The 12,791-nt window shown below is 39.4% G+C and overlaps 1 protein-coding gene across 2 annotated transcripts in view; it reads right to left on the reverse strand.

Annotated features, from left to right (window-relative positions):
* Nucleotides 1-1,029: 1,029 nt before the first annotated feature.
* TTN (titin) overlaps nucleotides 1,030-12,791 on the reverse strand; it is a 59,959-nt gene continuing 48,197 nt past the window's right edge. For both annotated transcript variants that reach the window (XM_024204047.2, XM_026647621.1), the window contains one exon: nucleotides 1,030-12,575. In XM_024204047.2, the coding sequence (XP_024059815.1) occupies nucleotides 4,690-12,575 (7,886 nt within the window). In that variant the 3' untranslated portion in view covers nucleotides 1,030-4,689. The remainder of the gene's footprint in view (nucleotides 12,576-12,791) is intronic.

Below are 12,791 nucleotides of genomic sequence, written 5' to 3' on the forward strand. Positions count from 1 at the left end.
TCCTGCGGTCCTTACCAGGCAAAACTTCCACTGAATTCCGAGTAAGGTCTGCAGTATTTGGCCCTAGAAAAACTTGGGATGTTCAACAAAATCAAAAGCAGTTAGTAGAAAAATATATCCTGGTTGTCTAATAATTAATTACATGTTCACAGTTATATGAGTTAAGTAACAAATCTGAGAAAATACTGCATTCCAACCACAAAGCAAAAAAGCAGCAATAAAATGCTCCTTCAGATTAATTCATCTCTCTAGAAGTTACTAATCTTCTCCTAAATCAAAAATGAAATAACATTTTAAAAATCGCAGAAGGAGATGGGTAGACTAAAAAAGTATTACAAGCATTAGAAAAACATTCATGCAGTTATTTAAATATTTTCATCTTTTAAAAAGGACCTTATACCCTACAATTTATGAGTTTTTCTGTAAGAAGGGTGCTATAGTTCTGATGTACCATAAACTGCTATGGCCAGTAACGTGAAGGGGGCCGGTTTTGCCACCTTTACTGTCGTTGAAAATTACCTTAAATCCCATAGAAATCAAAGGGACTGCTCCCCTAGTAAGGTACTAGTCAATGTGAGTAAAGGTGGCCCTTAGACTCTGTGAAGACTGTACAGTAGAATTTCAATCCACAGGATCAGCTACAGGGATAATGACAGGAAAGCTACAAACATATTTTGTCTGCTTACTTCCAAAGTGTATTCCTTTGGGAAAAAGGAAAAGTTACATTATAAATATCTGAGAAGGCTTTGCACCGTGGCGTTCACATAATTTGTATGTGTGTGTGTGTGTCTTGCGTGTGTGCGCTGAAAACCACTGAACAAAACAGTAAACCCTGTATACGATGGAAACTTCAAGCCAGAGGGTGCTGCCACACCCTCAGCACTCCTAGTTCCAGCACTCCTGGCTTTGCATAAAGGAATATAGTAGAATTCATGCAGTTGTGTGTGTTTCAGGATGGTAAAGTCATAAAAACCGTGTTTCGACTACTTTACCAACACACAAATAACAAATTACTAGAAACAACAAATGTAAATATTTACATATTTATTTCACAAATATCATCTACATTAATATGTAAAATATAATATTGATTACAAATAAACATCAATTACCCTCTTTTTAAAATACCCTGTCTTTAAGAATGAAAAAAGACATTTCACTTGACAATGAAATTACTCTTTTTCTTAAATTATTACTTAAGCACTACCTTTAAAAGATATAGGGTCAAATACTGATCATAGTTACACCAGTAATTCCTGAATAACTGTACTGAAATCAAGAATAGCTCCGGATTTATGTTAGTGTAACTTAAGTCAGACCCTGGCACATCATATTTTTATTTTAGTGTCCCTGGCCAAAGTCATACAGTGCATGAAACTGACATTTTAAATAACACTTTTTATTTATTCATTTATTTATTTTACTGCTTATATATACAGTATAAGCAGTAAAAGTAGAGAGAGACTGAGCTATAAAGTTCAGATCTGGATTAGAACCTTCCCAGATTTTGGATGGTTTGGATCTAAGGTTTCAATTTGAGCCAATTTCTACCAAAAACGTATGCCAGATTCACATTTTTAACCTCTAGGATAATTGTTTAGGTTCCTATACAAAGTTTATTAAAGTCAAAGGAGCCCATTCCTTTCAATGGGCTTTGGATCAGGCCTTTAACATCCTATTTAATCAATACATTTCATGTAAATTCCTCTAGGGACCTCTGCTGTCAAATAAATCAGTAAATGCTATGCATCTGTACAGGGAATGAATATGGGCACAACACAAAACCATTCTTACCCAGCCCAATGTTGGAACAAACACTCTCATTTCTCTTATCCTCCAGGATTTTCAACATAAACTGGTTTAATGATAATGACACTTGTAACAACATTAGCTACTTAAATACATATGTACGTTAATGTGTACTAATATTTATTTTGTGGTCATCAGTGGTATTAAAATAATCTGTCTTCCATAGTATTTAGCAGAGTTTAGCTAAGGAAAGTGACACTGCAACGGACTTCATCCACTCGGTTTCATTTCTGAAGGTGCCAACTCATCACTACTTGGCACCTGCACTGTGTAATGGTAAGTAAGGCTTTCCAAACTCTGCAGCACAGTCAGGCAATATAATTTTTCAATAATAATGTCAGATATTTTATTGAATATATTCCGAATTTGTAATGCGTGACTCTCAAAAGGTTTGTAAATTAGGTTCAGCTGAGCACCAAAAGGTCTGATTCCCTTATGGACACCATCTAAACAAATTGAGTCTACAAAATGAGTTTGGAAACGTCACAAAAATAGTTTGACTTGTGAGATTTCCAATACTTCCTATTTCGTGTTGGACAGGAAATACCATGAGAACAACTAATCTCGCTCTTCAAGTATTTGGCACTTCTATTCATGGTCTAAACAGAATAAGGAAGCGCAGTGATTGATGCAATGGGGAATAAAAAAAAAGTTAACCAAAATTTTCCAAACCTCAAAAAACATTGATTTTTTTCTTTAAATCCAAGTCCTTTTTCCTATCCCCATTTAAAATCTGCATAAATGGCAGTGCTCATGGGAGAACTTTCCAAGGATGATTTTCCTTGTCTCTCTGTGAGAGAAGAGTCACACAGAACCACTGCCACAAACAGGCAAGCTTTCAAAATGGAAATATTTTATAAACACTTCAATAAATCCTCATGTGTGTCACTCTGCAGATTTTCTTTATTATCTTTGAGGGCATCACCAAAATATTGAAAGATTTCAGTCGAAGCATCACCACCTATTAGGAGATGTGTCTACTGAAACATCCTCGTGTCTTCAATAATATTTGCAGAGCAAATACTGCTGATTGATTCAATGGAGATTTAATAAAAATGGATTTTTTAAGGTTTTCCCATGTGCGCTATGGCTTTTTAAGACGAGTACCACTGGACTCAATTTTCTCGGGTACTTTAGGATTCTATGAGAATGCTGAGTTCAGAATGAATCCCTACTAATGCAGAATAGCTTCTCTGGTGCCTACAACAACATTCTGAGACATACAGAACCCATATATGAATACATGTCAAACACAGAAATAAGAACATGCGTGAAAACAATTGACTACACAAAAGCATTATTTAAAATAATCATGCCTCTTAAAACATTTTGAAATTCGACTGATAAAAATTAATAAGTAACCTTAGCATTGTGTAAAGTGGAAGCAAAATAATAATTACTCATATTTAAACCAACAGTCCAGAGTTGCTGAATTTAGGGTTTCATCTAAATTCACCTGTATATGTTTGTGTAACCAGAAAGCAGTCATATACATTGTAGGTTTTCCCCTCTTTTTCTACAAATGAATGATTAAATATTTTAAAATTTAAAAATAATTGTTTGACCAGTGTGTACATTTTTGTGTAAGCTAGATAAGCTTAGGTCTGAATCGATCACTTCACCCTGAATTGACTCTTCCATCTCATTTTTTTAATCTTTCTTAGTTCATACCCTAAAATATTTGATTGCATAAAAACAATTAATCTAAAGGACAATAGCTGTGCTTATACTGAAAAAAAAGCTCCATATAGAGTCTGAATCCATTTTGTTTCTGTCCGTTCAGTATTTAACATTATATGTTGCTGGTAGAACGATGACTGACAGAAGAAAAACGAATCCCTGGAGACTTAGTTCTAATCTTAAAATGAAAATGTTCAGTGAAAGTCTCCTGCTTTCTTACTGCTGTGTATTTTTTTATTCACAGCACAGGAGTACAGGGAAAGAGAGCTTTTATCCGTATCGTCTTATAATTACATTCTGTCGATTTATTAAATGCCTCATCTTTGCCTCTAACTCTTAAAGATACAGTACACAATATATTTATATTCATGCTTATTACAATTCCTGAAGTCCCTACTCAGTCTTTACTGCAGAAAAACGTCAACTGGGTTTGATTCTGATCTCACTTGCATTGCTTTTGCAACAGAGTGACCCCATCGACTTCAGTGAAGTTATTCTTAGTTTACAATCAAGATCAGAATCAGGCCCATTGTCTTCAATGGCCATTTTGCCGGAATAAGGACTGTATAAAATAGAGATAAGGTGGGTGAGGTAATATCTTTTACTGGACAAACTTCTGTTGGTGAAAGAAACAAGCGTTCCATCTACACAGATCTCTTCTTCAGGTCTAGGAAAGGTGGAAAGGCTAAAAATGTGTAAGCACTTCAGGATTTGACTGAAAGGTGTACTGTGTTTAGACCGAAACGTATGTCTAAAGTAGTACTCCATACACTTAAGTTACAAGAACACAGCGGATTTCATATTTCAAGATGGTTGCTAGGCCCTTTTAACACAGAGATGATTGCACTTTTAAATAACACAAGTATATATACACGTATAGGAAACAGACAAAGGAGTTCTACGTACGTGAATAACAACGATAAAAAGGGTACCGTTAGCAGAATGCGCAAGGAATTAAACTCATTCCCGTGCAGAATGCCTGCACAAGCCTTTTGCACCGCGTAACTCTCTCACGTTCCTAAAATAGGGCATGTGGGACTTGAGGGGTGCCTGCCAATTGTGAATTTCACTTCTCAATGAGCATTAAAATATAGGAAGCACCTAAAGTGAATGCTACATGTTTACAAACAGAATTTAGGGACAATGCAAACCTATTGTGTGCTTAATCCAAACATGTATTTTGAAATCAAACTTGGAAATTCAGCATATGTTTAACACAGCGCTTGTATCAGCAGTTCCTGCCCTGTTTGCAGCTACACATCTGTATTCCCCTTCATCGTTTTGGATTAAATTTCCAATAATTAGGTTATGATAGCCCATCTGCTTTTCCTCCATACAGTACCTATTCCCTTCAAGCAGTATCCCATCTTTGTACCAACTGATACTCGGGTTTGGAGCGCCAACTACAAGGCACTGGAAACACGCAGAGGTACCTACTGACGAAGTGCAGTCAAAAATATGTTTGATAAACTTTGGAGGGGCTTCTGTGACTTGGAATTCAAAGGAACAACTATCTGAGCTCTCCGCTTTAAATTCTATCTTCTCTTCTTTGGATGGCCCAGCGAATACATCAAAATTAATATTGACACATTTCTCCCCTTCCTCTTCACACTCTTGTTCTGTGACAGCTACCAACTTGACAGCTTTCTGAGAATCATCCGTGTCGCGCTCAAATTCAAACTCCAGCTCTATTTCGGTCTGGTTGCCATTTGGAAGAGTACTGTCTACAAGCAAATCAAACTTCTGTGGCCTACCCATAGCCTTGCCTAAAACTATATCAGTCATTCCATCCCCACTCCTGCTAGCAAGGGCTCTCTGTGAATCTAGCACAACTAGAGAGCTTTTGCATATAGCTTCTCCTACACTATTCGCTGCTTTGCACCGATATGTGCCACTATCAGAATGACCTACATTCTGAATTTTAAGACTATGATTTCCTTTCTCATCAGTCACAATGTAGCTCCCGCCATCTGCGGTAATGCAGGTATTTTCTTTAAACCACTGTACTTGGGGAGTAGGGGAACCTGTCACTGTACATTCAAACACTGCCTCTGAATTTTCTAGAATTTCCAAATCAAAAAGGGGAGTGGTAAAGCGCGGGGGCATTTCAGTGACTTCAAAGTCAATTTTCACGTCTTCATCTCCTTTTGCAGTCAAGCCAGTGGTTTGCTTCACCAGAGCAAAAGGGAGGACATCAAGAAAAACAATCATACTTTTGTTGTCCGTTGTAAATTCAGGAATTGTGACTATTTTTACCTGCTTCTCGAATTCCGTAACCTCATTTTCGTCCAACTCTACTTCCAGAAGTATTTCCTGAGGAGAAGGTGACCTTGAAGTTTTATTTTGTTCCAAGTCAAACTCTATAACATGCTGATGTGTTACTGGAGGAGGTAAGGCCAAGGACCTTCCATCTTGAGGCAAAACTTCTACTTGGGTGATACTTTTAGCTTCCCCTATGATGTTTACTGCATGGCATATATATTCTCCTTCTTCCGATTTCTGAACATTATGGATTTCCAAAATACATATATCACCCTCCTTTTCTATTCTGACTCTTTGATCTGGTTCAAGCAACGACTTATTTCGATACCATTTCACATCAGGAACAGGAAAGCCTATAACTTCAGCAATAAAACCCAATGGACTGTTTTCATAGACCTTCCTCTTGGGCAAGGGTTTGATAAATGCTGGAGGCATTTCATTTCCCTTTGGTTCCACTGCTTCACAAGGTGTGCCAAACATCTCTGAGCGCTGCTCTTCGTAAGGCGACCTCCTGTCTTGGAAAGGAGAACGTAATGTTCTGGGTTCAGGATAGTCACTGGTGGGGGTTGTGTAGCACTCTTGTGGCGTGCCGTCCCTTTCCAAATCTGAAGGGGACTTCCTGTTGAAGGATGGTTCCTCGGAAGGTGTTGAGTACCGTTCGGGAGTGCCAGCTGGAGTGTGGTAAGATTCAAAAGACATGGGAGATTCGAAATTCTCAACTGACGATGGTGGTGTATAGAATCGCTCAGATTCTGTCAGTTCATCCCCGCTTGTGCTAGCAATTTCTATTGACATTTCGGATTCAGGAGAGAGTGGACGGGTCAGCTCCTGCTGCTGATTATAATAGTCGTAAACGGTGCTGAAAGTGACGTCTTCGACTTCCAGAGAAGTGATACATTCCTTCCGGTCAAAGGCCTGGAAAATGGGATCTTTGACATCTGGGATCTCCTGCTGTCCGGCTGAGAGTAAATACGTTGAGAGAGACACGCATGGTTCAGGTTCTGAAACTTGAGCAGCGTTCAGCTCTTGACATTGCAAAACGTCTTGTGATCGGCCCCTTTCATCCAGATTTCCCCCAGCAGCATTTACAACGTCTTTAGTCTGAAATGAAATTTCATTTTCAAGCTGATCTTCTAAATTACACTCTTGTTTCTCCGAGGCAATTAATTCTTCTCTTGATTGCCTTTCCTGGACTATGGATTCTTCATTTCTTAACGAACGAAGGAACTGTGCAAAAGAAATGTCCCTGTCCTGTGTATCTGATTCCCGCTGAATAGCATGATGGTCTTCGGGAATTCCTTTGGTATAACACACAGTTTCAGTTTTACTTCCATTAAAAGTAGACCTACTTATTTCTTTCATTGTGGCTTGCTCTACCTGAAGAACTTGTCTTTGTTCTTGCTCCAGTTTACATGCGGTGGGTTCTTTCTCCTTTGCAGCTTTTTTCAAGTCTGTTATGAAGTTGTCTGCTTTGGGGTCTATTGTCTCTAGAGATTCCACACCCTCAGAAACATCTGTTTCTTGCACTACATTTTGAAAATATTGACTTACCGACATTTTGGATTCTGCTGAAGGACTAGGCGCAGTCTGCTCCAATATCAAGTCTTTAATTTGTTCCTTAAATGATTCTTCCACACAAACATTTTTCTCAGATTCATCAATTCCTTTTGCAGGCGATCCCTGTTCAGTAGAAAGAGGAATGTCAGCTAGGTCACTTTTAAATATTTGCATTTCAGACACTCCAATTTCTGTTGAGAGAGTCCGTTCTTGGACGTAAACTCCCTCCAGTTGCATCTTGTAATTATGACGAAGTTCTTCACTTAAAGAAATTTCTTCTACAAGTGCGTCATTTATTTGTAGATGGTTTATGAAGCTTTCCGTTTCTGTTTCCACGATCTCGGGAGATGACACTTGGTTTAAGGAACACATTTCTTCCGGTGATATGCTGCCAGTCTCTTTGGAAACGAATTCTTCTGAGAAAATCATTGCATGCTGTTTTAGATTAAGTGCTAATCCCTGGATTTGGGGTTCTACTTTTTCTAGAGATAAGGTGTCTTCTTGAGAATTATCTTTTTCGCTTATAGCTTCACTCTCTTTGGAAAACTCTTGACAGGAATCAATTCCTTGTCCTGTAGGTGATGTGGTTTTCTGTACATTTTCTTCCATGTGGTGTGTATCGGGTTCCATTCGTTCAGAAGCAGAATGTTGATCTTTGAAATATATTTCATTCTGCAGCAGCCTCTCTTGTTCTTGACCAAGATTTTCTATAGCAGAGTAAACTTGTTTCAAATCAAATACAATATTGGCTGTATCAGGTTCAGAGGCTGGGTATTGACCTTTTAAATGTGTTTCTTCTTGTTGCCTCCTAATTTGTTCTTGAAAATTCGGATCTACATTTTCTATAACTGAAGGAGCATGTTTTAAATCAAATAAAATGTTGTATGTTTCAGGTTCTATTTTTCCTAATGTTTGTTCCTTGTGACAGGTTTCCTTCTGTTCTGTCTCTCCAACGTCAGATAATTTTTTATCATGAAGAAAGACATTTTCCTCTATGCCATATGCAAAGCTTCTGTAATCTTGTTCATTTCCTTCTATAGTTCTTTCTTGTTGCCCTATGTGTTCTTCTTGCTGAATTACTTTATTTGGATCATAAAAACCAAGTTGTTCTAATTCAGGGGTACCTTTGAATTCATCACTTATCGCATGCGAATAGGGCTCATCTTTCTCTTCTATGGTAGTTGAATCTTGAAATGTCCTATTTAAGTTGGTGTCACATATGTACTTTTCATACAGATCTCTATCTTCTTGTACCTTCTTGGATATAGGACTGAAAAAACTATGATCCTCAAATTCATTCCTCTTTGCACTCAGCTCCTGCTCAAAGACATGGATTTGATCATTTACATTTGTAAATGGTGCATCTAAATTGTCACTGAAAGAAAGTGCCACAGGTGGTGTACCGAGAGTTCGCTCATGAGCAGGACTCTCTTGCTCGGGCTCTAATTTCTCTGAAAAATGCCCTGCGCCCTTGACTTCCATTTCATTACCGTCACTAAAAGATTTGCTTGGCGTGTTTCCGCTATCAAGATGGGGCAGATCAGTAACAGCATTGCTAAAGTTATATTCTTCGGGAACTGTTTTTTTCAAGTACTGCTTCTTCTCAAAAGCAGCATCTTTACCCTTCACACTCTTTACTTCACCATCTGTATCCTGACTTGCAGGAATTTCTATATTACTATATGTAGCCTTCTCGCTATGGCTTCCAATGATCTTTTGATTGAACTTTGATGTAAACTCTGTGGTTGTAATTTCCGTTTTTATTTCGTCTGTTTTATCAGGCTGATCTCTTAGTTCTTCAGAGAGTGGAAGCTGGTTGAGATCTCCAAGAGAAGCGAGTACTTCAGCTTCTTTTATCTTTGACTTCACTTGTTCGCCCACGTTTATTTTCTCTTCTAGTTCACTCCGGAGCTGGAAGTCTGGGCTTTCAATTATTGGCTCATCCTCAGTGTGTGGAACCTGGTTTAAATTGCTAACAAAAGCAAATATTTTGGCTTCTATCTTTGACTCTACTTGTTCATTCACTTTTATCATCTCTTCTTTCTCAGTCTGGTGCTGAAAATCTGGGCTTTCCGATATTAACGGTTCTTCAGGTAGTGGAACCTGGCTTAAATCATCAACAGAAGCAGGTACGTTAGCTTCTTCTATCTTTGACTTCACTTGTTCACTCACATTTATTTTCTCTTCTTTTAGAATCGAGAGCTGGAAATCTGGGTTTTCAGATATTGATGGTTCTTCAGGGTGTGAAACCTGGCTTAAATCGCCAACAAAAGTGAATGTCTTGGCTTCTTCTATCTTCGACTCTACTTGTTCACTAACATTTACCGTCTCTTCTTTTTCAATCTGCTGCTGGAAGCCTGGGGTTTCAGTTATTGGCTGATCCTCAGTAAGTATAGACTTTCTAACGTCACACATAAATCTCGGGAGTTTGGATTCTGTTTCGTTGGAGGATGTATGTTGTTCCTTTTCCATGAGCTCTCCCTGCCTCAGTGTACTGAGGTTATGAAAATATTGACTTGCGGAATACTCTCCATCATTAAACTTGCCAGCAGTATATCCAACTGAGGATGCATAAAGATTGTGCAAAAGTTCCTTTGCAACCTCTTCCTGGATTTGTACACTCTGACCTAGAGCAGTTTCTTCTTCAACATCACTAATTTGTTCTACATGACTATAAAAGCTCTGCACACCAGACTCTACTGTAAGATTGGAAACAGTTTCTATTACTCCTGCTGTGTTCTCAGCAACACATTTGTATGTGCCAGCATCTGACACAGAAACTTCACCAATATGTAACCTGTAACTACCATCCTCTTCCTCCACAAACTGAAACTTCTCAGTAGGAGTTAATATTTTGCCATTTCGAAACCAGGTTACAATCGGTTGAGGTTCACCAGATATTGAGCACTCCAGTACGACAGAATCCCCTTCTCTACAATTAATATATTTTTGTGTTTCTTTCACAATTTTTGGTGGTTCATTTACCACATCAAAGGAAAATTTAAATTTATGTTTTATTGTCTGAGAAACTTGGTCCTGAGGTGATGGTTCAGGTACAAATTCAACAGGATGAACTATTTCCTTCAGTTCTTCATCTTGTTCTGGAGTCGGAGTAGGAGCAATTATTTTGATTTCCACAGGAAATGAAAGCAGGTCTGAGTCAGAAACACAAGGTGTGGGCAGGTTACCCTGAGGAAAGTAAAGGGTGGCTTTACTTTCACTACTGAAAGCTGGTTGATTTTCTTTCATTTTGTCAAACAGAAAACTAAGTTCTTCTTCCTCTTCTGTGTAATCCTTTAATAGTTCAACTTCATCGGTGGTGAATGGTTCAGCCTCAATCCTCTCTTTAATCTTCACTTTGAGCATGCCTGATGTTGTGGCAGTTCCGTATTCATTAAATATCACGCAGGTGATGGATCCTTCATGCGGAGGGAAAACAGACCGGAAAGTCAAGGTAGACCGGCTCTCTGTCGTGTGAATGGCATAGTCCTGGTTACGTGATATGGGTTTGTCATTGTTATACCAAGTGACAATAGGTTGCGGATGGCCACGGAAATGACAGCCAAATATGCAACTCTCTCCTTCCTTTGCTTCCTGAGATTCAATTTCATGAACAAAAAACGGGGGGGCAGGTTCCAGAAGCTTTAGAATGGGGCTCTCTGACCTGGCAGGCTTTTCCTTTATTTCACAGACTTCTACCAATGCAGACTCTCTGATTTCTGCCGAGTCTTCCAGTACTAACATTGCATTTTCTTCACCCTTTTCTGATTGGATGCTTTCAAAAGTATCAACAGGCTCATTGATGTTTATTGTGATTGTCTCGGACATCACATTCTCCAATTTCGTAGTTTCGCTTAATCCATCGCAGAGAAGCACATAGATTATAGATTCCGGGCTTTTCTTCTTGGCTGTCATTGCTTGGAACTCCTCCAGCTGTTCTTTTGGCTTGGTATCTATCCTTGAGTCCTGTGGCTCCTTGTGTGTATAACTATGGTCGATGGAGGTAGCTTTGGCAATTGGCTCTGGTTGCTCTAATGGAGGGTCTCCCCGAAACTGCTCTCTCGTTGGTTCTTTCAGTGTTATTAGTGATTTTGTTTGGAATGTTTCCGCCGCGATGCTTCCTCCAGGAAAGTCCCGAGGACTCTGGGAGGGTTTGGAAAGCCCCAGTATTCGTTCCATTCGCAGGTGAAAGTCCTCCGGTATCTTAACAGGCTCTGGTTTAGGATGGTGCGCGGCACCCTCCTCACCGCATGGCATTTTGGGTGAAGAGGTGCATGTATGGATTGGTTTTATTGTCTGGAAGTCAGAGCGTATCGCCTCACTCTCAATGGCCCAATGGACTGGAGGGGTCCCTCGGTCTTTACCATCTCTAAAATCTCTGGTTCGCACTGATTCAAGGCGTGACTCTGTCTCGGTCTCTGTCTGTGACAAGCTCAGTTTCTTCTTTTCCAGCATGGTTCTTTTGGCCTCCCGCAGTCGTTGCAGCTTAATTTTTATTTCCTCATCAAGCAGAGCATCACTTCCATGATCCTTGTGCCTTGAGGTGCGTTTGCTACCTACCTGTTCTTTATCGTACACGAACTCCTGTCCCCTTAACACGGGGAGTTTTGGAAAGCTTATGGTTCGCACCATCCCCTTTGCAGGGGGCAAGTCTCTTAACATCTTTTCAGTCTCCTGCCTTTTATCGAAAGGAGAGCCAATGCACCGCAGGTAAACCTTCAGCCTACCTTCTTTCCTCTTCTGAACCAGACATTCAATACTCTCATGGGTTCGTTTGGACTTTCTCAGGAAATCTAAATATTTTGCATTTTGCTCCTCTCTCTGTGCAACTAGCAGCGAAGCGGTTGACTCAGCTGAACCCTCACTGTTAATGGCAAACACTTTGTAGCTCCCAGAATCCCTCTCCCGAACATCTCTAACCTCTAGGCTGGAGCTGTGGATATGCATATCACTCTCCATCTTTATTATTCTACGCAGCTCTTTAGGGATAGGCCTATTATTATGAAACCATGTAATTGCGGGGGTTGGACAGGCAACGAGTTTACATTGGAAAACTGCGGGATCCCCCTCTAAAACCGATCTAAACTTCAGCTTTTGAGTGAAAGAAGGTTTAAGAGTCTCAGACCAAGAACTTATAGACGAGGTTCTACTTGCACATCTCTGCACAGACACAAATCCATGGTCTAAGTAGTCTTCAGAATCGGAGAAAGCGTCTCGCATCTCGCTTCGCTTTTCAGGACATCCAGGCTCTTCCCCGAAGAACAGTTCTGTAAGAGAACAACATTACATTACAGCGTACTCTGTTGCTTCTCTCATACATTTGAAAAATGAAAAGAAATGAAATGGCAAGATATTAAATTAAATTGGGGGCATGCTACAGATTTCATCACAAATCCAGAAAAAAAATTCACTCACCATATTTGTTCGAATAAACGCAATGCCTTGCTCTGTTTTAAAGATTCTGACACGAAAATCGTACGTTG

Source organism: Terrapene carolina, unplaced genomic scaffold (genome assembly GCF_002925995.2).
Source record: "Terrapene carolina triunguis isolate 2854851 unplaced genomic scaffold, T_m_triunguis-2.0 Scaffold62, whole genome shotgun sequence".
Taxonomy (NCBI): Eukaryota; Metazoa; Chordata; order Testudines; family Emydidae; genus Terrapene; species Terrapene triunguis.